This window comes from Sorex fumeus, unplaced genomic scaffold (assembly GCF_029834395.1).
Source record: "Sorex fumeus unplaced genomic scaffold, SorFum_2.1 ptg000072l, whole genome shotgun sequence".
NCBI lineage: Eukaryota > Metazoa > Chordata > Mammalia > Eulipotyphla > Soricidae > Sorex > Sorex fumeus.
The window spans coordinates 41143789-41171606 of record NW_026606129.1 but is presented as its reverse complement, the minus strand read 5'-3'; the positions used below and the strand labels follow the sequence as shown (position 1 = coordinate 41171606).

The window sequence follows — 27818 nt, the reverse complement described above, 5'->3', positions numbered from 1 at the left end:
TATTTATTCCTTTATTCTACTCTTTCTTCTTTGTTTTTTTCTACTCAAGATCGCTTTTACCCAACCTTGTCGCTTGTATGCAACCCTGGGATATAGATACATAAAATAAGTATAAGAATCAAATTTTTACTAATAATAAATCATAAACAAATTGATTTTTCAAACAAAAAAGTTGGGGCCAGAGAGATAACACAGTAGGTAGGACACTTGTCTTGTACACAACCAATATGGGTTCAATCCCTAGCATCATATATGATCCCCAGAGCCCCTTCAGGAGTGATCCTGAGCACAGAGCCAGGAATAAGCCCTGATTGCCAGTAGGAGTGGTCCCAAAACCAAAAATACATTAAGTTTCATGACCATAATAGGGATGTTCAGTTGTTGAGCTTTTGCCTTGCATATATGAGGCCCTTGGATACAATCTCCACACTTCAGGGAGAAGGGGATACTTTACAAACTTCATTTTGGTTTGTTTTTTAAAAAAATTTTAAAAATTTAATTAAAGAAAAATTATTTGCAAAGTCATAGTTTTAAGCATACAATATTTCAATACCAGTACCACTATGAATGTCAACTTCCCTCTACCAATGTTCCCATATTCTGTCCCCACCCACCCCCACCTATCACCTTGACAGCCACATTACAAAGTCCCAGTAGTTTAGATTGCATATTTTCAATGTATAAATGGCATTTTGGAGGATCCAGGGATAAAGCTCAGCAGTAGTGCAATTGTTTTTCATGTTTGAGGCTATGGTTGTATTTCTGGCACCACAAAAATTTTATTTTACTAAAATGTTAATGACCTATATGGGATCACAACCACAATTTAAGAAGCTAGATCTCTCTTTCCTTCGTTCCACTCATCTGTTCATTGATTCCTTTTCCTTTCTTTCTTCTGTTCATCCATCCTCCTATCTATCATCCAACCAACTGCCTTACTTTCTCATCTTTTCTGTTTATATACCCGTTCCAATGCTCATTCATTTATCATTCTACCTAATCATCCATCATACCTTCATCATCCATCTCATCTTACTTTTGCTTCCATAATTTTCTTTCTTCTTTGCTTTCTTTCTCTCCTGCTTCATTCTCCTCAAATGTCCCGCCCATGTTGATTCTTTAACCCATTCTTCTATCCAGTCATCTTTCAACCTTCCATGCAGCTAGTCTAGTCTTCCTTCACTACCTTTCTTTTATCTGTCCAATATGCTTCTACTTTACTTCAACTTATCAAATGCTTATTTTTTGCTACTTAATATTTTCTTGTAAAGTTCTCTAAGAGAGATAGAAGCCAAGAAATAAAAATAACTTATCTCCAGGTGTTTACACTTAAATTTCCCAGCAGATAAGACACACATAGAGAAATAAACACATTATGAGGTGGGGAGTGGTTTGCACTGCTAGAAATAATTAGTATCTTAGAGACACAGGGACAGCAGCCTGCTTCCACTCAGCGGATAGGGTGAGCAGAAAGGCTTTACATAAGTAGTGGTATTAGATGTAGGACTTAAAAAGATCAGAAGAATGTTATTGTGGGAGGTGGGTTACTCTTAGTTAAAGGGACACAGGGACATTTGGGAAATAATTTGGTTTGGGTCCAATATCTGGGTGGAAAAATTCCTGGAAAAGTGGCTGTCTAATTTAGACTAAGGAGTGTGGAGCGCATTCTGAGGATGATAAAGTACTACGGAAGGTTGAAGAGAAGAACCTGGTCATAGTCAGATTTGCATTGGCGGGTTGATGCTGAATTATAGAACAGAGAGGCTGGCAACAGCAGCCTGAGCCTTGGGCATGAAGCTGGCATTGAGGGAGGGTTTTGATGGAGAGGCCTCAGCACCCAGGAGCCCCCTCCCCGACACACACACACACACACACACACACACACACACACACACACTTGCAGACTTCTCACATGAGACAGCCTTCCCAGGAAGGTGCTAAAAAAGAGAATGAAGAGGGTCCAGCATGCCCCCTGCTGTTGTCAGAAGTCCTGCATGAAGGAAGGAGGAGGGTCCTTTACAAGTCCCTTCTTTGCTGAAGGAGTGAGCCACCCATTCAAAAATATAGAGGCCCTTGGAAGCTTCAAGCCCAACTATGACCCTCCCTTCCCACGAACATCACTGCCTGGTTCCAAGCTAAGCTACAGCAGTCTGCAGTGGCATCCCCTCACAAGTGATCCCTGAGCACAGAGCCAAGAATAAGCCCTGTAACACAGACAGATATGGTTCAAAGACAAAGAGAAAGAGAGAGAGAGAGAGAGAGACAGACAGACAGACAGACAGACAGACAGACAGACAGAAAGACAGAAAAACTGCCCCATGAGAGCTCACCAGTCAGTCATTATATCTCATCTCTGTCCACACTGTGTCTCATGGTCCATGCCCAGGTCTCTCACTGATGAGCTGTGGGACTACCCGGACCTTTGAGTGTTTCACATCTGGTCCTCTATTTTTCACAAAGGGAGATGGTTTGCTGGGACCCACAAGACACTGCCTCCAGTCACAAAAGTTAGAGGTCCAGCAGGATCTAGGCAGCATGCAGGCCAGGATGTGCTCCCCCAGTTTTCTCAACAAATTTGATTGAGACTTGCTTTGAGTTCCTCTAAAAATAGACTTCCAGCATCACCCCCACAAGGGATCATCATCTCTCCAAATACCTGAAAGCCAATCAGAGTTTCAGGATGTTAGGATGTGGTTGGTGCCCCTCTAGAGACAGGGACGGTAATTTAACACACTTGGATTTTGGCCCCCTGTATACCTAGAGGGCAGAGGCAAGGTAGGAGACTGAGTCTTTCATGCCCAAAAGCTTAGATAAATAATCAAAGAAATCTTGGCTAAAAGCGAATAGATTGGACCCCATAGACCTCTCTACAGAGTTTAGGTGGAATTGGGAGTCCAGAAAAAGACTTACCCAGAGTTGGGGGTGGGAGGAATTTCCAGTCTCCTTGAAGCTGGACCACCCACCTCTTTGGAGCCATTGGGTGAGGCTTTTGCTGTCTGCCTGCATTCAGATCTCACTGACAAGCCTGATAGCAAAGATCCTGCAGTTTTCTGACATTGCACCCATCAAAGCCCTTCGGACCCTGCGCGCCCTGAGGCCTCTACGGGCACTGTCTCGATTTGAAGGCATGAGGGTAAGACTTCTCTTCAAACTGCTCCTGTATTATAGCAACCTTGGCTGTAACTTCCCTCAACACCCAGCCAGGCCTGAGCAGCATATGTGTGCTTTTCAACACAGACAGCTGCTCAGGCCAACAGAGTTCAGGAAACAGATCCCAGCTCCCCTTCTGTCACTAAGTATCTGAGCCTTGGGGCTGGAGCGATAGCACAGCGGGTAGGGCATTTGCCTTGCATGTGGCTGACCCAGGTTTGATTCCCAGCATCCCATATGGTTCCCCGAGCAATTCCAGGAGTAATTTCTGAGTGCGTGCTGAGTGCGTGAGCCAGGAATAACCCCTTAGCATCGCCGGGTGTGACCCCCCCAAAAAAAAGTGTCTGAGCCTTCTGCATGGGAGTACTGGTTAGCCTCTTCCTTTGCTGCCCCCAAAGGCACTGACTCCTGAAACCATCCCAGTGGGCAGGTGGAGCATAGAAAGAAGTGAGCCCTAGCAAGAAGTGGTGGGACCTGGGAGGATTCTAGGTCTGGTGCATCTTCTCCCACCCCACCAGGTGGTTGTGGATGCCCTGGTGGGTGCCATCCCATCCATCATGAACGTCCTTCTCGTCTGCCTCATCTTCTGGCTCATCTTCAGCATCATGGGTGTGAACCTCTTTGCCGGCAAGTTTTGGAAATGCATTGACACAGCCAATGGTGGATTTTCTCTTGTGAATTCAACTAATGTGACAAACAAGACTGAATGTGTAATTAAAAACTACACCAAAACCTTTTTCTGGGTCAATGTGAAGGTGAACTTTGATAATGTTGGCATGGGTTACCTCGCGCTTCTGCAGGTGGTGAGTCTTTGTCCCTCCCATTGATTAGTGGATAAAATGGGGGTGGAAGGGGTCTGAGGTCCTTTGGAAGATGCTGTGTAAGATGTTTGGAGGGGTAGGGAACCAACACTGAATGAGCTGCTCCTTGTGTCCAGGCAACTTTCAAAGGCTGGATGGACATCATGTATGCGGCTGTGGATTCCCGATCAGAGGTGAGTTGGCCCACTTGCAACCCCTCTTACCTCAGCACTAACTGGAGTGGAAGGTAGGTGGCCTTGCATTCAGGACAGGAGACCACCCAGCAGCCTGATATTATCTCTCTCTGGGGCAGTTCCCAGTGGGGCCGCTCTTGGATATTTAAGCCAACCTTGCCGAGACCCCTTCCACACACACTTTCCCCACGTCTGCCAGATCTTGGTGCACTCACTCAGAGGGAAGCATCAGTTAAAGAGCTCCATACATGGGGCATTTCTGGGACCAACGCCTCCCTCGGGAGGAGATGGGGTTTCAGGTGCTCTCCTAGTACTCAGGCGAAGGAAAGGGACCTATGGGAGAAATGCCCTTTTCTTTTTCTTTTCTTTTCTTTTCTTTTTTTTTGGGGGGGGTCACACCCAGCAATGTACAGGGGTTACTCCTGGCTCTGCACTCAGGCTGCACTCAGGAATTACTCCTGGCAGTGTTCAGGGGACCATATGGAATGCTGGGAATCAAACCCGGGTCAGCCACGTGCAAGGCAAACGCCCTATCTGCTGTGTTATCACTCCAGCTCCAAAATGCCCTTTTCTTTTTCACCAAACGGGGTCTCCATCAGCCCACTGCTGTACTTGCCCACACCCTGGGCTCCCTCTTTTCTATCCTTGACTTTCCTTAGTGCTCCCGTGTGTCCTTCCCACAGGGCAAGTGGATTTAGTGTCCCCAGGGTGGGGTCCTCAGAGCCAAGTCATGGGAGTGGCCAAGAAGCTCTCCAGCCTCCCTGTCCTTTGGTAGGACAGTTTGAGTGGTGTGTTCCATACAGTCCCATTGAAGGTCACAACAGGATGGGACAGCAGTGGCCCATAGGGCTGGTTTTCTGACCACATCCCTTTGCTCACATTTTTCCTGTTCCTGCCTTCCCCACCCCTCCCCTCTTCCTCTCTCATTTCAATTTCCTGGGACCACCTTCCAAATAGCTTACCTGTGCTCAGGCTTTTGTTTCAGGGATGAGTTTTGGGGTAACACAAACTAAGAACACCACACTCCCCTCCCTGCAACCTGCTCTCTTTTCTAGGTGGACCTGCAGCCCCAGTGGGAAGACAGCGTGTATATGTACCTGTACTTTGTTGTCTTCATCATTTTCGGTGGCTTCTTCACGCTCAACCTCTTTGTTGGGGTCATAATTGACAACTTCAATCAGCAGAAAAAAAAGATAAGTGGGGCTCAGGTGTTCCTGTTGTGGTGGTGAATCCTTTTGGGGACTCTTTTATGTGGTTCTCTGTGGGCCTGGAGGCTGCTCCCCACCACACTTGGCCAATTGGGACAGCAATTCAATGCACGTGTTCCAGGATGTAGCACTGCTCAGGCCAGGCAGTGCCAGGGACCACTCAGGGTCATGACTATGGTATTTAGACCCATTCAGGGCCATCCGGTGATGCTTAAGAGGCCCTTGTGGTACTGACCCAGGAATCAAACCCACATTAAGTACATATGCCCTAATCACTGAACTATCTTCCAATCCAGTGATGAATTCTTACATGATCCCGTCCCCTGGTTTCATACTAAACCTTTTTAGGCCTGACCAGGAGCCCAACTTTGACCAACCTTTCCCCCCTTTGCAGCCCCACCCCTGTGTGGCATCTGGGGCCACCTCTGGAGAAGCAATGCTCCATCCTGCCCCAGGTCACTATGTTTGTTCCCAGAGTTCCCGGCTGGGGCGCCTATGTTGGGTGTCCCAGGTTGCCCTTCGGGAAAGGTCAAGAGGAAAGAAAGGTCCTTGCACTTATTATTCATGGCTGGGGGCCCTGCCCTCCTGAGTACTGAATCAGGGCGCTCCTGAAAGAACTAAGACCTTCATGTTGGTACAACCCAACTCTCCTGGGATGGGGAAAAAGAACCCTGCCTCCGTGGGAGCTGCTGACCAACAAGTCCAACTCCAGATAGCCTGCCTTGTTTTCATTCAAAGATGAAAATGGGAAAACTGTAAAATGCACTCCTGCTCTCCGGTCACACCTACCCTTCAGCAAGGGCATGAAGCCCCATTTGAATCTTGTATAAACCCAGAATTCTACCCCCACCCTTGTCCCTAACAAAGGGACCACGTGAATAAGTTAGCTACCAAAGTATGACAAGTACATCATTGGTTTGGGTGTCAGACAAGCCTGGATTTGCAGGTCCAATGCCACCATTTGTGAGATCCTTGAAACTTCTAAATCCTCTGGACCTTTAATGGTCTCCTCCATTTGAAGAGAATAGTATTCCTCCTTTCCCGGTGCTGTAAGAAGCTCTCAAAGCCTGTCCATAAAACACCTGATTTACAGTTCATTCCTTTTTACAGCCCTTCAGTGAAAAGTGTTTTCTTACCATATAGAACATGCAGGCATTACACCTGCAGGAGTTACACCTGCAGGAGTTCCCAAGGGCAGGCATTACACCTGCAGGAGTTCCCAAGCAGAGTTCTAGGGCTCCAAGCGGGCAGGGCAGATCAGTGAGTGCATACTGATCTGCCAGATAGCAGTGATAAAACTACCCACCATGATCAACTTCAAGATATTCAAGTCATGCTTTCTCCCATTTTACAGATAAGGAAACTAAGGAAACTATGCATGATAGAGGAGTGAGAAAGGCCCATGATCAATTTGGGGCCAGAAACCAGATTCTCTGACTCCCTATCCAGAATCCTCGGTGTGAACTCAGCTAGAACTTGCCAGTCCCAGTCTCTGCTGAGAGGTTCCTCCCAGGAAACTCTCTGTGTCACAAATGTTCCCTCACACCCCACAGAGCTCAGCCCCACTCCCTCACCCTCAGCACTTGCAGTGAGTCACTTACACAAACATGTTGTGGAAATAGGAGGCTTTCAAAGTATGTCAAGAAATGAAAGTCACAGGTTTGAATGAAGATGATGCCACTGTAGTAGCACTGTCCTCCTATTGTTCATTGATTTGCTTGAGCAGGCATCAGTAATATCTCCATTGTAATACTTGTTGTTACTGTTTTTGGTATATCAAATACACCACAGGGAGCTTGCCAGGCTCTGCCATGTGAGAGGGATACTCTCAGTAGCTTGCCGGGCTCTCTGAGAGGGATGGAGGACTAGAACCCTGGTAGACCATGTGCAAGGCAAATGCCCTACCCACTGTACTATCATTCCAGCCCCAGAAGATGATGCCAAGGGTCCCTTAAAGAAATCCATGCCCAGAGAAAAGGGAGGAGTAGCTTCAATGAGGAGGTAGGGGTAGTGTTTCCAGAATTATGGCAACATAGGGTCACGTGCCTCGCAGGGCCTTAGAAGGACCAGGCAAAAGTTTTTCAGCACTCTTGGATAAGGCAGTAAGCATCCTCAATGCATCCACCCTAGAAATCCGAGGGCTTGGTTCAGGTCTCTGCTCCACAAGGTCTGAGGGGAGCTCCAGCCTCTCAGACACTGTGTTCTGATGCCCTGTGGACCCCACTGGAAGGATCAGGTTGGATCCAAAGCTCACACCCAAGCTGCCGTGTCTGAGCAGCTGCTCTCCTTGGGTCCTACTCTTCAGTCTTCCCTATCCTCTCTCTAGGCAGCATTTCCGGGTTTCTGGAAAGAACAGGCTTTGTTCAGAGACCCAGGCAGGGGACCCAATGCTCTCTGTCGAGTTGTGGCACGTGGAGCTCATGCTGGTTGCTCTTGGCCTTGGTGTATCTTCCCTCAGACAGAGACAGAGATGGAGGGTCTTCCTTGCCAGTGAGCACTGGGTGGGCATCCCTGCAGTTCCTGCAGCATTAATCACGGCCATGTGTTATCGTCTTCTGCACTTAGGGGGCCAGGACATCTTCATGACAGAGGAGCAGAAGAAGTACTACAAAGCCATGAAGAAGCTGGGCTCCAAGAAGCCCCAGAAGCCCATCCCGCGACCCTTGGTGAGACTCTAAACCTTCCCTCTCCTGGGGAGTATCTGGATTTGCCACCCAACACCTCTATCTGGAGTAGAGAGAGTGGAGTGGACAGTGCTCTCCATGGAGGAAAGCTGAGTTGGGTTTGTAGATGAGATCCTGAAAATCCTAGGCCCAGTGAGTAAGAAGTCTCAAAGAAGCAACTCGTTCTATAATAAAAAGACTTCCTACAGTACTCCAAAAAGGCCTGCTTACGGAGGGACTGAATTTTTCATTTGGGTTAGGGTCCTAGAATAATAGTATTTGGAAGATTGAGTGGGTAAAAGGGTGGTTGGAGCCTCGAACTGAGTATCTGTGTGGTTGGCATCACTGCCAAAGCTATAACGGGTGTCGGCCTCACTGTGATTGTGTATCTGTGCCTACAGTAGAAAAGACCAGAATCTACCCACCCAGGGATGCTGGGTCAAACGACACAATGGGAACCAGAAAGTCTCCCACTCTAGAGTATAAAGAGGTTCCTAAATTAACGTCTTACTTACCTTCAATTCCTTTATTCACAAAAACCCCAAGAGATTATCCTCCCTCCACTAACGCAGCACCCAGGGCAAAGAAAAAGCACAGCAGGTGGGGCACTTGTTTTGCACATGGCCAAGTTTGATCCCGATCACCACATATGGTCCCCTGAGCACTGCCAGGAGTCAATCCTGAGCACAGAGCCAGAAATAAGTCCCAAGCATCACCAGGTGTACCTCCTGAAACAAAAATAAGTAAATAATAAATAAATGCCGTATCCACATTGTCTAGGACACCACCTAAGTTCTTCTCTGGCCTCTGTCAAAAAATAGAACAGCATCAAATCTCTGGTGGGGCCAGGGAGTGCAAGTGGTAAAATAGAAGTCTAGTATGTGTAGAACCCTGGGTTTGAACCCTAGTACCAGAAGATTCCCTGAGCATTGTTTGGGGGAGGAGGCGGTGCTGGTGACTCCCTGAGCAGTACCAAAGTGACCCCCAAGCTATCAGGATCTCATCAGAAGCTCACCAATGCGATGCTCATTACTAAGAGTAACCTCTGAGCACTACTGGGTTTGGCCTATATGTGTGCGGTGTGGTGTGGTGTGGTGTGGTGTGGTGTGGTGTGGTGTGGTGTGGTGTGGTGTGGTGTGTGTGTGTGTGTGTGTATGTGTGTGTGTACTTAAACTCTTTGGTTGGCTGAGTTGCAAATGTACTGCCGAGTCTCTTATAGCCAACTACTGAGCCATTCTCTCCAGTGAATGGAGTTGGCATCTTGTACCTTGACATAACCTTTCTGTGGTTAAGATGCATCACTTAGGAAGAAAACTACAGCTGCTGCTCGTGGCACAATCCCATTAGCTGTTCCCCTCGCAAGGACCAAGCCTAAGGATGGTCAACAAAGGAGAAGGCTTCTTCTTAAATGAATTAGGGAGACACATATTCTGTTGGCCTAGGCATTAAGATTTCTAAATCTAGGCGGGGGAAGGCACGCATAAGCTACTAAAAATTTCATGAGCAGAGTCTTGAAAACATTTACAGGAGGCAAAAAAAAATGTTATGATCTTTGGAATGCTGTACCTGGAAACAGGCCATGAATGTATTACTAATCTCAGTTCTGATAAGCAGAGTTACAGTGAAGAGTGACAGGCTGCTCGGAGTTCTGGGGACAGGTTGCTTTCCAAGTCTCCCCTATAATCAAGATAACTGGGGTTGGGCCAGAGAGATAGCACAGAGGGTAAAGGACTTGAGTTGCACGCCGCTGCTAACCTGGTTTGAATCCTAGGCACCACCAGGCGTGAGCCCTGAGCATAGACCCAGAAATAGCCTGAGCACCTCCTAGTGTGGCTTTCCCTCTGCCCCCCCCCAAAAATATGGGTAAACTGGGGTTAAGTGAGCCTGAGGGAACTTTTTAAGGCTCAAGGAGTACCCCTCTGTCAATCAGCACCATGGGCAGAATAGGCTGAAAATGAAAAGAGGTGGGAAAAGGTTGAGCCCTGCCAAACATCAAGCCAGGGGCTATGGGAGGAGGCACCAAAAACATTCAGATAAATCAGCTGCTGAGTCTCTGTTGCTTGCACAGCCACTCACACTGCCCTTGAGTCCACATTTGAAACAGGCACTGGGCCCGTAGTACAGCAGGTAGAGGGTTTGCTTTGCTGTATGACCCACCGAGGTTTGAGCTCCTGCATCCCATATGGTCTCCTGAGCACTACCAAGAGTAATTTCTGAGTACAAAGCCAGGAGTAACCCCTGAGCATCTCCAGGTGTATCCTGAAACAAAACAAACACACATTTGAAACATTGATGCCAGAGAGTTCATGCTAGGGGCAATGCTGGGCAAAATCCTCAGTGTTCGGTTTGTTCCCCTTCTGCCTCTCCCTTTGTCACATCTCCCTTTCTCCCTTCCCACCCACCATCCCCAGCCCACCACAACTTCCTCTTGGCAAGCAGTGCAGCTTCCCTGGGACAGGGCAAACTGCACTTCCCAAAGGGATTTTGGAAGAGAACATGGTCTTCTTATAAAGCTAGGGAGTTGGAGAGATGGTACAGTGGGTAAAGCACATGATCACCCTGGTTTGATTCCTGGTTACCACTTATGGTCCCCTGAGCGTTGCTAAGGTCACTCCTAAACACAGAGCCAGGAATAGCCCCTGAGCATGTTGGGTGTGCACCCACCCCTCAAAAACTGCAAAAATGTTAAGGTTGGTTGCTATTCATGGTGCTGGACATGCAAATGGAAGTCCATGGTTAACCAGGAAGACCTACAATGAAAGCAACATTTCTTTTCATGGAGCCATGCGCAAGATCCCCACATGTGTAAAAAGGAAGAGGAGCCCAGATCCAACTGCCGGTTTGAGACTCAGTGAGAGGAGAATGTGTCACTAACTCACTAGCAATGTGAAGCTGGTACCAGTGAAGACACAGGGCTCCCCCCTTGGTCTACTATAAGTGTGACAAATATGTTTTCCTGAGTACCACCCTTCCAATTCACCCCAAATCAGCTCTGGTCAGGAACGTTTTGTTTTGTTTTCTTTGGGGGCCACACCCACCAATGCTTAGGGGTTACTCCTGGGTCTGCACTCAGGGATCACTTCCCCTGGCAGTGCTTGGGGAAGCATATAGGGTGCCCAGGATTAAATCCCAGTAGGCTGTACTCAAGGCAAGTGCCCTACTCACTGTACTATCTCTGCTGCCCCAGGCCAGAAGCATGCAAACAGACTTTGACATCTTCAGGATGCCTGAGGAGAAGCTAGCAGAGGGGCCCCAGGCAGGAACTGCCTCTGGCTGCACTCCAGTCCTCACAGGCCTTCTAGCCTAGTATCTGGCCAGAATCCATGTGGCAGGCAACATCTTGACATCCATCATCCAGTGGCACAAACCTGATACTCCTCTGCCTTCCTCAAAATCCAAAGCCAAGAACGACACCCAAAGGCAAAGATATATTCCAACTCCACCTGGAATGCTTCTTCCTGGGTCCAACTCACCTCTCCTGAATTGTGGATGCTGGGATGCTCCGCTTTGCCCATGATCAATCCCATCAAGTGGAATAGGGCACTGGCCCAGGACTTCTTTCTTTTATTTTTTTTTAATGTAGGAGTACTGCTATTTACTCAGCCACTGATTAGCTGATTGAATTGGGCATGAACTCCACCTTACTTTTTTTCCATTTTTTATGGTAAAGGTAAAGGTAAAGGCCCTCCCGTTGATCGTCGATTTGCTCGAGCGGGCCCAGTAACGTCTCCATTGGAGACTTTGTTGTTACTGTGTCTGGCATATCGAATACTCTCGGTAGCTTGCCGGGCTCTCCGAGAGGGGCGGAGGAATCGAACTCGGGTCGGCCATGTTGGCCGCGTGTAAGGCGAACGCCCTACCCGCTGTGCTATCGCTCCAGCCCATTTTTTATAATTTTATTTATTAAATCACCATGAGAGCAGTTACAAAACTTTCGGGTTTAAGTCTCAGTCATACAATGAAACATCCGTACCTTCACCAGTGCCCATTCTCCACTACCAAAAATCCAGCATACCCCCATCTCACACCCTCCCCCTACCTGTGAGGAAGATGATTTCCACATTACTCTCTCTCTACTTTGATTAAATTCAATATTTTGACACCAGACTCACCATTATTATTTGAGATTTTACCCCAACACTCAGATCTGCTGAAAAGGCAACAGTAGACAGTTTGTTTTCTATTCCTGGTTATGAATAACATATGATGTCACATGGCTGCAGTAGTGGCTGTGCGATTTTGAAATTCCAAAATTTTAATGATTAAATCTGGAGGGATTTCTGCCAAAACCTGCTGGGTTCTGAGTTTTGTTCCTGACTCTCTGGGATCATGGCCGTTAAACAGCTTGATCAGGAGCCAGAGAGGCTGTTCATGGGTGTCGACTCGGGATCTTGTTGGGACGGGGAGGAAAGGGCAGGCTCCACCCCCATCCTGTTAGGCCCCGCGTGTCTCATCACTGTGGGCCCAAACCTGACTGTCTAATGGCCTCTGGTGGACGGCGGCCACCGAGCCCCCAAGGAGGAACAGGTGGAGGGACAGCACCCTTTCCCCCCTGGGGTGGCCCAGCGATAGTAACCTACTGCACGGTCCGAATGCATTTCTGCCAAAAGCCACTGGGTTTCGAGATTTGTTTCTGAGTTTCTGGGATCATGGCTGTTAGGCAGCTTGATCAGGAGCCAGAAAGGTCGTTCGTGGGCAGTGACTCAGGGTCTTGTTGGGACAGGGAGGAAAGAGTCAGCTCCACCCCTATCCCGTGAGGCCCCATGTGTCTCGTCACTGTGGGCTCAAACCTGACTGTCCAGTGGCCTCTGGAGGATGGCAGCCACTGGACCACCAGGGGGAATAGGCCAAGGCATGAAACCTATTCCCACCTGGGTTGGCCCAGCACTGGTAACCTACTGCAGGGACCGGACGCATTTCTGCCAAAAGCCGCTGGGTTCCACGATTTCTTTCTGAGTCTCAGGGATCATGGCCACTAAGCAGTTCAATCAGGAACCAGAGAGGCCATGCCTCCAATTATATAGCTGAACCGGAGGTGGTTTGTGGGTGTGGCTCCCACATACCTAACTTTTGGCCGTTTACTTTCTTGGTAAACTTTTCCCCAAGTTTTTGAGGTCTGGCCAAAGGCACAGCAGCAATTTTGGGGTATCTGGAAGTCTGAAGGCGCCATCAGGCTGCTGTTGCACTCGCCTCACAGGTACAGATTGACTTGCTGGTAGCACCCGTCTTTTAATTTTGTAAGAATAATTTTTTCCCATTTTTAAACACCACAGTTTACAAAGTTATTCATGATGATTTGTCACAGGCATTCAATATTCCAACACCAATTCCACCATCGCTTTTTCCTTTCTTCCACCACTGTCTCTAGTTTCCCAACCACCCCTCAAGCCTCCCCCTGTAGCAGACCCACAATAATCTATTTTATATTCTTTGTTATCACAAAATGGCTAATGGAATGATCAAAAAATACTTACAGAAAATTTGTGGAAATTATTGTATCTCCCTTATATATATAAATATATAAAGACCCAGAGACTATAAAACCCAGCTCCTGGAAGCACGCGGCCGCATTTGCAGCCGCACGACATCTTATTATCTCATTTTTACTTTGGACAACCTGGCAGGTTACCAAATGCTACCTGCCCACATGGCAGAGTTTGGCAAACTCCCCGTGTCATACCCAATATGCCAAATACCAGTAACAATGATGGGTCTCATTCTCCTAATCCTGAAAGAGCCTTGAATATGGCATTTTTTAAAATCTTAGGGTTAGGACGAATAGACATTACTGGGGCCTGCTTGAGGCAATCGACGAACAACAGGATGATCGTGATCGTGATCGTGATTGCATCTCACCATGGAGACATTAACTCTTTGCCTAAGGATTTATTAAACTATTGTTGCAAGTTAAATCTTCTATGTTAATGTTTTTGTTAGTTGAGATTAGTTGGCTTCTACATTCCATTCCCATCCAATCTGGCATGGTCCTACTGCGATGTTAGTATTGTAGAGTTTGAAGAGGTCACTCCAGAAAATCCAGAATATTTAATTGGACAGTCTGGTTGGAGACATGGTGGCAACTTTTGGGGTGTGACTGTGGCAACTGGAGCTTTGGTAGGGTACAAACTTGGCCTCCCCCCACCCAGATCTCCCTAGAGGTCTCAGCTTGGACTAGGTATCTGAGAAAGACCAAAGCCTTTCTTTTGAAACCAGAGTAAAGGGGACACTTCTTGGCAGGGCCCAACCAGACAACCTTGAGACCTCCCCAGTCCTCACACTGTATATGTACTACTCCTTGCCACTGGGAAAACTCCAACTCTAAATCTTACATTTTTCCAAAAGACTAACCCTTCAACAAGCCAGGGAAATTGTATTCTCTAACATTCACTGTCACAAAAATCACCAAAAGCAGGTTTCACATGCTCAACTTTATAGGAAAATAATATGCTGGAAAAATATCGCATCATCAGTCACCACTTCATCCTCTCTAAGGGTGCCGAGGGGAGTGCAGCATTGATCCCTTCCCTCAGGCTAAGTCAAGAGCTCTGAGCAAGGAGATGCCCTCCCAGACATCTGACATCCAGGGCAAATCTGGTGCCCAGAACTTAGCAATGTAGTCGCTGGTCCACTTAATGAGGTCATGTGGCCATAAGTGAGCCTCTTTTTTTTTAAATTGTGTTCAGTGATGAAATGGACGCTATTAGTGACTCGATGATGATGCTCTCAAGCAGAAAATATGGGAACCAGATTTTATGCCTAGAGAAAGTCCTTGGGTCTGATTTTTTTGTTTATTTGTTTCCTTTTGCTTGTTGTTTGTTTGGGGCCATACCCAGTGGTGCTCAGGGTTTACTCCTGGCTCTGCACTCAGGGTCACTGCTGGCAGGCTGAGAGGGACCGTGTGGGTTGCTGGGGATCAAGCCCAGATCAGTCTTGTGAAAGGCAAGTGCCCTACTCACTTTATTATCTCTCTGGCCCACTGGGAATCCTATCCCCACAAGGAGATAGAAAGCAGTAACCAACCTGTCTTACAATCCTCCTCCCCTCTGCCTACTTGGCAGCTTCTGGGAACACTTCGGTAAGATTTGTGGGAGAATCCTCCCATCCTTTTTCTCAGCTTTGCAGGCCTATTGTACTGGACTAAATATAATGTAACTTAGGGGAATGGTTTTTATCATTTTACTTGATGTGTGGGTAACAGTACTGTCTATTCTGTCATTCACTCATACACCGATCCATCCAGTCATTCATCTGGGAACATCTATTGTGTGCCAGACACTGAGAACAGAGAATATGAGAAAGATGGAAAAAGTTTCTGCCCTGATGGGGATTTCAGTCAGTAACCCAGGAAATCATTTCTCAAGACTCTTGCATTCATTCACAGACATATGAATATGCTGGAGTATATGCTGGAGTATATGGTAAAGGAAAAAGGAATGGGGTTAAAAGCAAAGCGTGCCTTGAATTGAGCCTAGAGGAATTCTAACATCTAAAGTTTGGTGACAAAGAAAAAGTTAGTATCCAGAAAGGCAAGAAAAGAACCTGAAAAGCAAGGCAGGATTGAAACCAAGAAAGGAAGGTTTTCAGGTAGCAAGCGATGCCAAATGTGTGCGTCACTGGATTGAACAGTATGGAGGTTATTAGTAATCTCAACAAAAAAACATGGCAGGATACATACAAACGCCATGTTGGAGTGGGTGGAGGAGTGAACAGGAAATAGTGATTATATACAACTCTTCCAAGAAATTTAAATGAAAATAGTGAGAGAAGTAAGGTGGTAGTGGGGGGAATTGTGCAGTTCAAGAAGATTTTTCTTTAGGGCAAGGAAAACTAGGTCACTGGAGATTTAGCTAATGGTCTAAGAGATAATAGCCAAAAGTTGCCAAGTGTGACCAAGAGTCTCACTCATCAGTAATGAAGCAAAGGGACCAGGAGTATTGTAAGTGGCAGCAAAGAAGAGGAGGTAGAGGTTGAACTAGTTAGGTGACACAGCTTTAAAAAGGATAGGTTTCATAAGATTCACTTTATAAGAGGAAGAAAGGGCTGAAGTGACAGTGGTGATGGAGAAAGGCCTCAGACTGCCCTCAGCTCTGGGAACATGGGGTAATAAGCAGTAAGCAGCTTTTGAAGAGGCGAAGATGAAATCAAGGTGGGTCTTAAGAGAAGGATTCTAGAGAAGGTGGGGAGTAGAGAATGAGACTAGAGTCCTTTTTGGAAAATAATATGGGCATTTTGGAAGGGAGAAAGTTGGGAACAACATATCCATCCTGTGGAATTTGGTATGTGGGCAGGTAGACATAGCTATTGAAGAGATCCAAGTAGAAGTCATGGATAATCTTCTCCATTGCCCATCTGGAAGATGTGATAGATCCATCAGGACGTCAGAGGGCAGTCATCTTGGTCTTGTAGCTGGCGAAGGACAAGCAGGCATTGAGAATGCTTTTCCTGGCTTCTGCCGCATCTGCCAGCATGACACACCATTTTGTTGGTAAAGAAGCTAACAGCACCAGGCCCAGACAAGGTCAGACCCGAACACCTGAAGAATGGTATTCATCAATACACTGGCTCAGCTCTTCGCATGCTACCTATCTGAATGCAAGGTTCTGTCCCAGTGGAAAACCAGCAGGACTGTACTACTGTACAAGAAGGGAGACATCCACAACATTGTCAACTATCACCTGATCTGCCTATTATCTGTCATCTACAAGATGTTCACTCAAGTCATCCTGAATAGGATTGACAGAACACTAGGTGAAGGACAACCATGCGAGCAAGCCTGGTTCTGCAAAGGAATCAGCACGATAGACCATACCCACACGATAACCAAGCTCATTGAGGTTTCTCGGGAGTTCAAGATGCCACTCTGTCTAACGTTCATTGATTTAAAGAAGGCCTTTGATTCTGTTGAGACAGAAGCAGTCATCAAAGCCCTAGCCAAACAGGGCATTCAAGTTCAATAAATCAGGATCCTCCATGAGCTGTATTACGGATTCACTACCAGGATCTCACCATTCTACAAAGAAGTGATCATCCATGTAAAGAGAGGGATTCAGCAGGTTTATACCATTTCACCGGAACTCTTCAGTGCCACTCTCAAAAACATCATGTGATGACTGAAATGGGAAGGAATGGGAGTGAAGATAGGTGGTCGGAAACTACACCACCTCCGCTTTGCTGATGACATCATTCTAATAACACCAAACGTCACAAATGCTGGCCAACTTTGACCATGAGTGTGGAAAGGTCAGACTACAGCTGGATCTCACGAAGACAATGTTTATGAGAAACACTCTCATTCCTGAAGTTCCATTCGCTCTCAACGGAATGAAAATATCCAAATGCAACAGTTATGTGTACCTAGGTCAAGAAGTCAACATGACGAATGACCTGGCACCTGTGTTGCACAGGAGGAAGCGAGTGTCTTGAAATGCCTTCAAGAGCATCGAAGAAATAACTAAGAGGACGAAGAACCTCCAGCTCCGAGCACATTTCTTCGATTCCACTGTTCTTCCTGCATTAACATGCGCCTCAGAGACCTGGGCCCTACAAAAACAGGATGAGAACGCTATTCGGGTCTCCAAAGAGGATTCAAAAGAGCTATGTTTGGAGTATCACACTTCACTCAAATGAGAGGAAGAATTCAGAGTTCTAACCTCTGTCGACAGTCAAGAATCAGGGATGCTGTCTCGTTTGCGAAGGCATCGAAAATCAGATGGGCTGGACACGTAATGGGATTTGGAGATGACCACTAGACTAGAGCCATTATCGACTGGATTCCACAGGACGTCAAAAGATCCCGTGGCCACCCACCTATGAGATGGTCAGACTTCTTCGTCAAGACCCTGAATGATCGGTTTGAGGCTCTTCGTGTTCCTAGAATGAGCAGATACCATTGAACTACACTAGCATGTGACAAGGACGAATGGAGACATTACTGGCACCCACTTGAGCAAATCGATGTGTAATGGGATGTCAAGTGATCAAGTGATCAATATGGGCATTCATTAAAAAACTAGAAATTGAGTTTCCACATGACCCTATAATACTGCTTCTAGGAATATATCCTGAGGATGCAAAAAAAGAACCATAGAAATGACATATGCACCTGTATGTTAATTGCAGCATTGTTCAAAGTAGCCAGAATCTGGAAACAACCCAAGTGCCTGAGAACAGATGACTGGTTAAAGAAACTTTGGTACAACTACACAATGGAATACTATGCAACAGTTAGGAAAGATGAAGTCATGAAATTTGCTTATATGTAGATGATCATGGAGAGTATCATTCTAAGTGAAATGAGTCATAAAGAGAGGGACAGACACAGAATGACAGCACTCATTTGTGAAATATAAAATAACATAATATGAGACTGACACCCAAGGACAGTAGAGACAGGGTCAGGAATATTGTTCCATGGTTGTCGGCTGCCTCATGAGCTGGGGGAGAAGGCAGCTAGAATAGAGAAGGGATCACTAAGTAAATAATGGTTGGAGAGATAGTTCCAGATGGGAGATGTGTGCTGAAAGTAGATAAAGGACCAAACATGATAGCCTCTTCGTATCTGTACTGAAAACCACAGTGCCCCAAAGTAGAGAGAAAGTATGGGGAAATTGTCTGCCATAGAGGAAGTGGGAGGGTTGGAATGTGGAGGATAATACTGGGGACATTGGTGGTGGAAAATGTGCACTGGTGGAGGGATGGGTGTTCAATCATTGTATGACTGAAACTCAATCATGAAAACTTGGTGCCTGTATCTCACGGTGATTCAATTAAAAAAAAAGAATGAGGCTAGTCAAGGACTCAAAGAGAAGTAAGATGTTAGTAGCATGGGAAAGGCTATAGAATTATACTAGAAGCTTATTAAAAACACTATATAAATAGCCTGATCAAAATTATCTCATGGATATCCAGGACACCCTGCTTATCTCTAAAAATGCAAACAACTAAAACCTAATCCCATGCCCTGACCTGCATTTGCACAAACCCAGGAATAAAGAGACCATTTAAAGGAATGAATTATAGCGTTACCTCTAATTTTTTCTTCTAATCACTAACTTGACTAGCATTTCTGGAATATTTGGAATATTCAGAACACTATAAGAATGCATTGTCTAGTTCTTGCTCTTGGAGAACCCGGCAGGCTACCAAGAGTATCCTTCCCACACAACAGAGTCTAGCAAGCTCCCTATGGCGTATTCAATATTCCAAAACCCAGTAACAATGATGGGTCTCATTCCCCTGATCTTGAAAGAGTCTCCAATGTGGCACTTGCTAAAATCTCAGGGCTAGGATGAATGGAGACATTACTGGTGCCTGCTCGAAGAAATCGATGAACAATGGGATGACAGTCATACAAAGTTAATGACTTTGATAAGAATACAAAGTTAAACAAACATGGCTCCATCCTCAAAGGACTCATTGTCTAGAATGAAGAAAAAAAACATACATGGAGGGTCAGGGAATGGGGTCCAAATGTTGGAACCTATGCCTTGCATGCATGAGACCCCAGTTCAATCTCTGCCACTGTGTGACTTCCCTAGCATTGCCAGGGGGCCTGAGCATCACCACATTGCAAGTCTGTAAACCTAACCATTTGGCCTGGCACTGCTGGAATGAGTAGCACCTCCAGGGCTCCCAAGCACTCCGGTAGTCTCCCCCAAATAAAGAAATTACATGAAATATTAGAGCTCATTATAAAGCTACAAGAACCTAAAAGGGATTCTAAACTATGATTAATAAAAATTTTCTTTTTGTGTGTGTATAGGGGTGTAAGGGTTTAAAGAGTTCACACCTGGCAATGCTCAGGCTTATTCCTGATTGTGTGCTCAGGGATCCATCCTGGGTAGCTATGGGGACCATATAAAGTGCTGGAGTTTGAACCCAAGTTGGCTGCATGCAAGGCCAATGCCCTTCCTACAGCACTATCACTTGAGACCTTTATTAAGGAGAATTTCTGGATAAACTAAGGCTTAGAAGGAGAGAGTCATTCAAGATTACAGGTTATTCAAGATAAGCCAAGTTAGGGAGCTTCTATGGCAGATGGGAGGATGGGTGGGACCAGACAAAGTGTCCAGGGACTTCAGAAGGCCAAAGAGTTGAGGAGTACTTTAATTGAGCAATAAGAGGAACTCTTCTAAGAGTCAGCTTTCAGAAGTAGTATGGCCAGAATTTCACTTCTGCTTGATGTAGTGTCTGAGGAAGACAACAGAGACAGACTTCTAATGTCCATCTCTAAGGAACCAGCCCCTCCAGTATCTTGGTGTGTGTCATCTTAGAGGCCTTACTGCTATCTTCTCTTGCTTTCTCAGAACAAGTACCAGGGCTTCGTCTTTGACATCGTAACCAGACAAGCTTTTGACATCACCATCATGGTTCTCATCTGCCTCAACATGATCACCATGATGGTGGAGACTGATGAGCAGAGTGAAGAAAAGACAAAAGTTCTTAACAAAATCAACCAGTTCTTTGTGGCTGTGTTCACCGGGGAGTGTGTCATGAAGATGTTCGCCTTGAGGCAGTACTACTTCACCAATGGCTGGAATGTGTTTGACTTTATTGTTGTGGTCCTGTCCATTGGGAGTAAGTGGGCATCATGGGTGGTGATGGTCCTATGTGATATGGAATCTGAGGGAGAGAACAAAGCAGCTCAGTTCTGGGGGTGGTGGGGGGGTCTACCCACCCTTTCAAACGTGTGGGAACAGCCAGAAAACTTTCAAAACAGTTTCCTGTTAGAGGAATGCCCAGTATTTGTTGCTTCCCTCACTGAGAGATGGAGAGGTTCTATTTGGGTCTTTACTGGGCTGGCTACTGGGTGAACAACACATTGCCAGGAACCATAACTCTTCCAGAGAACCCAAGAGGGTGAGTTTCCCAGAGGCCTACTCTTTATGGCCTGGCAATGCTCAGGCTTATTCCTGGCTGTGTGCTCAGGGATCAATCCTGGGTGGCTTCGGGAACTATATGAAGTGCTGGAGCAGTGCAGTGGTAAGGGCATTTGCCTTGCATGGTCTTGCACACATGTGACAAGGGGGTGAATCATACAACACTTCCTGGAAAAGAGGGTGATTGCCAGAACTGTGAGAAAAGATGAGGAAGAGATTATTCAAAAGAAAATTTTCAATCAAGAGGCTAGAATTATATTTCTATTAACTGGCCACTTAGAGATGATATGCGTTAGAGAAGCCAAGGGATTCCCCCAAGGGATTAATGCTATTGTGGCAACATCCTCATCTGGGATGTGGCTGAATGCTATGCCCAGGATTTGGGAGCCAGTGACACTCAGAGGAAACTGGTGAGCCAGAAGCCTAAGTGAGGAAAAAGACTGCCATGAAGGAGTACTTGCTGAGTTCTAAGCAATGGGCTGGCCTCCAGGTATCTTTTCAGCAGTCGTATAAGGAGGAAAATCTTCATCTTATAGATTCAAAATTGAGCCTCAGAGATTAAGGAGGGTAGAGGAGCTCATATAGTTTAAAAAGAGTACAGCTGCATTCAGTCCAGGCTAATGTTCTCTCAGTCAACTGGTTGACTCCAAGGACTACTTTCAGCCTTCCTGTGATTTTGCCAAAGTTTGGCCCTATAAAGGCCAAATTCCAGTACACCAATCTTACTCTGCATTATAAATATATCCTAGCTTAACCTGCTTACTTTTCATATCAGGACATAGCTATAGACTTCATTTTCTATTGATTTACCATCAAAGAATTAATAGCATCTAAATAAGCTTGGAAGCAATCCATCTCCCTGCCCTACAGCTGAAACACAGCCTTGGCTTGTGTTTATTTGTTGTTTTAATTTTTGTTTTATTTACATAAAGTAAAGTAAAGTAAAGTAAAGTAAAGTAAAGTAAAGGCCCTCCCGTTGATCGTCGATTTGCTCGAGCGGGCCCAGTAACGTCTCCATTGGAGACTTTGTTGTTACTGTGTCTGGCATATCGAATACTCTCGGTAGCTTGCCGGGCTCTCCAAGAGGGATGGAGGAATCAAACTCGGGTCGGCCATGTTCGCCGCTTGTAAGGCGAATGCCCTACCCGCTGTGCTATCGCTATTCATGGCTATTTGCTTGTTTGTTTAGTGGGGAGTTTGTTTTGTTTGTCCGCCTTCCAAGTGAAAAGCTAAATGCTTTTTTTTTACTTTAGAATTCATCTTTTTTTTTTTTATTAGTGAAGCACCATGAGGTAGAGTTGGAGATTTACAAATCTTTGTGCTTGGGTTTCGGTCATACAATGATCAAATACCCATCCCTCCACCAGTGCCCATTTTCCACCACCATGGATAATATCCCCCCCACCCCCCCTTCACCCTGCCTCTGTGGCAGGGCATTCCCTTTTGTTCTCTCTCTCCTTTTGGGTGTTGTGGTCTGCAAAAGAGGCATTGAGTGGAAAACATGTTCAGTCCATAGTCTACTTTCAACATGCATCTCCCCTCCTGGGAGGATCCTCCAAACAGCCTTTATTTGGTGCTCCCTTCTCTATCTGAACTGCCCTTTCCCCTAGAATACCCGGCTGGCCTCTAAGCTATGGAGTAATCCTCCTGGTGTTGATCTCAGCTATTCTTGGGTATTAATCTCATAATTTGTTACTTTATATCCCCCAGATGAATGCAATCTTTCTATGTCTATCCCTCTCTTTCTGACTCATTTCGCTTAGCATGATACTTTCCATATTGTACCACTTGTATGTAAATTTCATGACTTCATCTTTTCTAAGAGTTACATAGTACTCCATTGTGTAGACGTACCAAAGTTTCTTTAACCAGTCATCTGTTCTTGGGCACTCAGGTTTCTTCCAATTTCTGGCTATTGTAAAGAGTGCTGCAATGAACAAACAAGTGTAGATGTCACTTCGACTACACATTTTTGCCTCTCTGGGATATATTCCCAGGAGTGGTATTGCTGGGTCAAATGGGAGCTCAATTTCTAATTTTTTGAGAAACGTCCATACTGTTTTCCAAAAGGGTTGAACTAGTCGGCATTCCCACCAACAGTGAAAGAGTGTCCCTTTCTTGCCACATCCACGCCAGCATCAGTTGCTTTTGTTCTTTTGAATGTGGGCCAGTCTCTAAGGTGTGAGCTGGTATCTCATTGTGGTTTTGATCTGCATCTCCCTGATGATTAATGATGTAGAGCATTTTCTCATGTGCTTTTTTGCCATTCGGATTTCTTCTTTGAGAAAGTTTCTGTTCATTTCATTGCCCCATTTTTTGATGGGTTGTATGTTTTCTTCTTGTGGAGTTCAACCAGTACTTTGTATATCCTTGATATCAACCCCTTGTCAGATGTGTATTCAGTGAATATCCTTTCCCATTCTGTAGACTGTCTTTGTATTTTGGTCACTGTTTCTTTGGAGGTGCAGAAGCTTCTTAGTTTAAGATAGTCCCATTTATCTATTCTGTTTTCACTTGCTCGGCCATTGGCGTGGCATCTTTGAAAATACCATTAGCCTCAATGTCATGGAGGTTTTGCCAACTTTGTCTTCAATGTACCTTATGGTGTCTGGTCTGCTGTTGAGGTCTTTAATCCATTTTGATCTTACTTTTGTACATGGTGTTAGGCAGAGTTCTGAGCCCAATTTTTTTGCATGTAGCTGTCCAGTGATGCCAGCACAATTTGTTAAAGAGGCTTTCCTTACTCCACTTCACATTTCTTGCACCTTTATCAAAGATTAGATGATCATATGATTGAGGGGAGATGTCAGTGTATTCAACCCTGTTCCATTGGTCTGCAGTTCTGCCTTTGTTCCAGTACCATGCTGTTTTAATTATTACTGCTTTGTAGTAGAGTTTGAAGTTAGGGAAGTTGATTTCTCCCATTTTCTTTTTCCCAAGAATTGCTTTAGCTATTCGCGGGGGCTTATTGTTCCATATAAATTTCATGAGTGTTTGCTCCATTTCTTTGAAAAATGTCATGGGTATCCTTATAGGAATTGCATTGAATTTATACAATGCTTTCAGTTAGTATTGCCATTTTGACAATGTTAAGTCTCCCGACCCATGAGCAGGGGATATCTTTCCATTTCCTTATGTCCTCTTTTATTTCCTGAAGCAGCGTTTTGTAGTTTTCTTTGTACAGGTCCTTTACTTCCTTGGTTAAGCTGATTCCTAGGTACTTGATTTTCTGGGGCACAGTTGTGAACGGGATTGTTTTTTTCATGTAGCTTTTCTCTCTCTCACTGTTTGCGTATAGGAAAGCCATGGACTTTTGGGTATTGACTTTATAGCCTGCAACTTTACTATACAAGTCTATTGTTTCTAAGAGTTTTTTGGTGGAGGTTATTGGGTTCTCTAAGTATAGTATCATATCATCTGCAAATAGTGAGAGCTTGATTTCTTCCTTTCCTACATGAATGCCCTTAATATCTTTTTCTTGCCTAATCACTATTGCAAGTACTTCCAGTACTATATTGAACAGCAGTGGAGACAGTGGGCATCCTTGTCTCGTCCCTGATCTTAGAGGGAAGGCTCTCAGTTTTTCCCCATTGAGGATAATGCTTGCTGTAGTCTTGTGGTAGATGGCTTTAACTATGTTGAGGAAAGTCCCCTCTATACCCAACTAAATGCTATTTTTATCTTAGATAGGGTATCTTACTTACATGACTTGCTTGGTTCTGCAGAAATAAAGTAATCTGGAAGTACTTCATCCCATGATGGAGACACTTCAGCTATGTGTTTCTGTGACCTACATAGCAAGAGTAACCACAAGGCAGAAATCACTCATAGAGACAGCAGAGAGCAGGTGAAAGAATTCATCTGTCCATCACTCTTCCCTTCACACTCTCCCTGTACCCTTCCCACTAGCAAGACATGTATTGAGCAACTACTCAAGTACAAAGTTCAACTTTCAAGTACAAATGTTCATTCTTCCTTTAGTAAATGCAAACTTGTAGGTTGTCAGAATCTTTGTTGATTCCATAAACACAGACTTTATCCCACACTATGGGAAAAAATAATGTCTTGCTAAACTGGACTTTAAGAGAGTCATAAAGATTTTGTGATCAAGTGTAACTCTCTTCCAAGTCTCCTCCCGTTCTCTTCCTCCCCCCAACACGATACCCAGACCCCCTGTATTCATTCAATATATGGCTAGTGGGAGAAGAAGGCTAATAGAATCCTAGCAAAGAGAGGGAGCTGGCTACCACACCCCTCACCATTTGTCTTGATTGGCTGTGCAATCTCTCTTGCCTAATCTTTGGCAGTCCCAATAGCCTCTGCTGATCCCTGGACTAAGGGTGGCAAAAATCCTCAAGTTACAGAGCACATAGGAAGATACATACACATTTCACCTCTCCAATCTTGTTCATCATTGGGGCTGTAACTGACCCTAAACAAACCCATCTTCAGGCCCTAACATAGAGTTCAAGCACAGCTGGAAGTTAAAGAAACAACTCAAAGCCTTTATGCAGACAGCTGGCCATTCAAAGCCATTCTGCTTTAGCTGTCAGCGAGTTGCCCAACTTCTCAGCCCCCCTTATAATTAATACCAGCCCCTGTGCAATTATCCACAGGACCATGTGCCAGGAACTGAGTCAATCTTCACAGCAGGAGATAGGGACATGAATCATAGTGGGATACTGGCCTTCACAGAGCAAAGGGCCTGAGTAGAAGAAAAGGCATAATCCAAAGGCTGAGTTCTCAGCAAAGAGCAGGGTCTGTGCCAAGCACCAAAACAGACAAGGACTGTGCATGTATGGGGGATGAGGTGATTCCACCCAGCTGCAAAAGATGCACATGACAGATCCTAGACCACGGAGGTCTACCAAAAAGATATTCCAGGTAGAGGGCTAGATGGAAAGCAGGAACAAGGATGAGAACTGCTTGAAAGAGAAAGGATTTGTGCCAGGGACACTTACTGAGCTCCTATTTTGTGCCCTCCACTGCCAGGCTTAGAGGACTGGCATCCTTAAACACAGACACTCACCCAGAAGTTTCTATAGAGCAGAGAGGAGGGGGTGTGATCACACTTTGCCAGGGACTGTGGGTGCATGTACTAATTAGATCATTTCCCTCTCTTTTAAGGCCTGGTATTTTCTGTGATTCTTAAGTCACTTGAAAATTACTTCTCCCCCACCCTCTTCCGCGTCATCCGCCTGGCCCGCATCGGCCGCATCCTCAGGCTGATCCGAGCAGCCAAGGGCATCCGCACACTGCTCTTCGCCCTCATGATGTCCCTGCCTGCCCTCTTCAACATCGGGCTGCTGCTCTTCCTTGTCATGTTCATCTACTCCATCTTCGGTATGGCCAGCTTCCCCAATGTAAAGTACGAGGCTGGCATTGACGACATGTTCAATTTCAAGACCTTCGCCAACAGCATGCTGTGCCTCTTCCAGATCACCACCTCAGCAGGTTGGGATGGCCTCCTGAGCCCCATCCTCAACACGGGCCCCCCCTACTGTGACCCTGCTGTGAACAACACCAACAACTCTGTAGGGGACTGCGGTAACCCAGCTGTAGGCATCATCTTCTTCACCACATACATCATCATCTCCTTCCTCATCGTCGTCAACATGTACATCGCAGTGATCCTGGAGAACTTCAATGTGGCCACAGAGGAGAGCACAGAACCTCTGAGCGAGGATGATTTCGATATGTTCTATGAGACCTGGGAGAAGTTCGACCCAGAGGCCACCCAGTTCATTTCCTTTTCAGCCCTCTCAGACTTTGCAGACACCCTCTCAGGCCCCCTACGAATCCCAAAGCCTAATCAGAGTGTATTGATTCAGATGGACCTGCCCTTGGTCCCTGGAGATAAGATCCACTGTTTGGACATCCTTTTTGCTTTCACCAAAAATGTTCTGGGAGAATCTGGAGAGTTGGATACACTGAAGGCAAATATGGAGGAGAAATTTATGGCAACTAATCTTTCCAAAGCATCCTATGAACCTATAGCAACCACCCTCCGGTGGAAACAAGAAGATATTTCAGCCACTGTCATTCAAAAGGCCTATCGGAGCTATGTCCTACATCGTTCCATCACATTCTCCAATCCCCAGAGGGTACCCAGAGCTGAAGAGCAGACTGGGTCACCCCCAGGTGAAGACTTTCCCGGTGCTTTTATGGCAAATGAACATTGTATGCTCCCAGACAAATCTGCAACTGCCTCTGCCACATCTTTCCCACCATCCTACGACAGTGTCACTAGAGGCCTTAGTGACCAAGCCAACATGAGCACATCCAGCTCAATGCAAAATGAAGATGAAGCTATGAGTAAGACAGCAACTGGCCCTGGGCTGTAGTGAAGACTAGCTGCACAGATTCTGATATGACATTATGCTCCCTGATAATTTCTTCCCACTCCAGGTGGCACTCAGCCACCAACTCACCAGTGCATGCCAATGGTCTCAAGGTCGGAATAGGGCAGGCGCCAACATCAGTGGCCACCTGGAAGAGGCCCCCAAACACTCACAGGCATAAGATGCAGAGATCAGCACCACTGTGACTTCCCTTTTTGAATTTTAGTATTAGATGATGGGTTCCCTTCCTTCCAGAAAACGTCCCCTGGTCCTTCTATGTTGATTGTGACTAGAACTGACCTTTATCCAGACAAGCTTCTCAGTACTAGAACTTCCAAAGAGCTATGACATAGATGTCTCTTAGGATGGACAGGAAAGTTAGCACTGCAGGTAAGGCACTTGCCTTGCGTGCAGGTGCCAGGTTCAATCCCGGTACCATGCATATGGTCCCCTGAGTACTTCCAGGAGTTGATTCCTGAGCACAAAGCCAGGAGTAAGTCCTAAGCACTTCCAGGTGAGACCTCAAAACAAACAAACAAACAAAAAAGATGGGCGGGAACCCTTTGTGAAGCACCACATGGAGA

The 27818-nt window shown here is 45.8% G+C and overlaps 1 protein-coding gene across 1 annotated transcript in view; it reads left to right on the top strand.

Moving 5' to 3' along the window:
- The window catches only part of SCN10A (sodium voltage-gated channel alpha subunit 10), a 103250-nt gene extending 76013 nt beyond the window's left edge, over positions 1–27237 (top strand). Inside the window, exons 20-26 of the mRNA XM_056129346.1 lie at positions 3011–3133; positions 3669–3953; positions 4088–4144; positions 5200–5337; positions 7914–8018; positions 20321–20591; positions 26021–27237. Coding sequence (XP_055985321.1) covers positions 3011–3133; positions 3669–3953; positions 4088–4144; positions 5200–5337; positions 7914–8018; positions 20321–20591; positions 26021–27237 — 2196 coding nt within the window. The remainder of the gene's footprint in view (positions 1–3010; positions 3134–3668; positions 3954–4087; positions 4145–5199; positions 5338–7913; positions 8019–20320; positions 20592–26020) is intronic.
- The last annotated feature ends 581 nt before the right edge of the window (positions 27238–27818 follow it).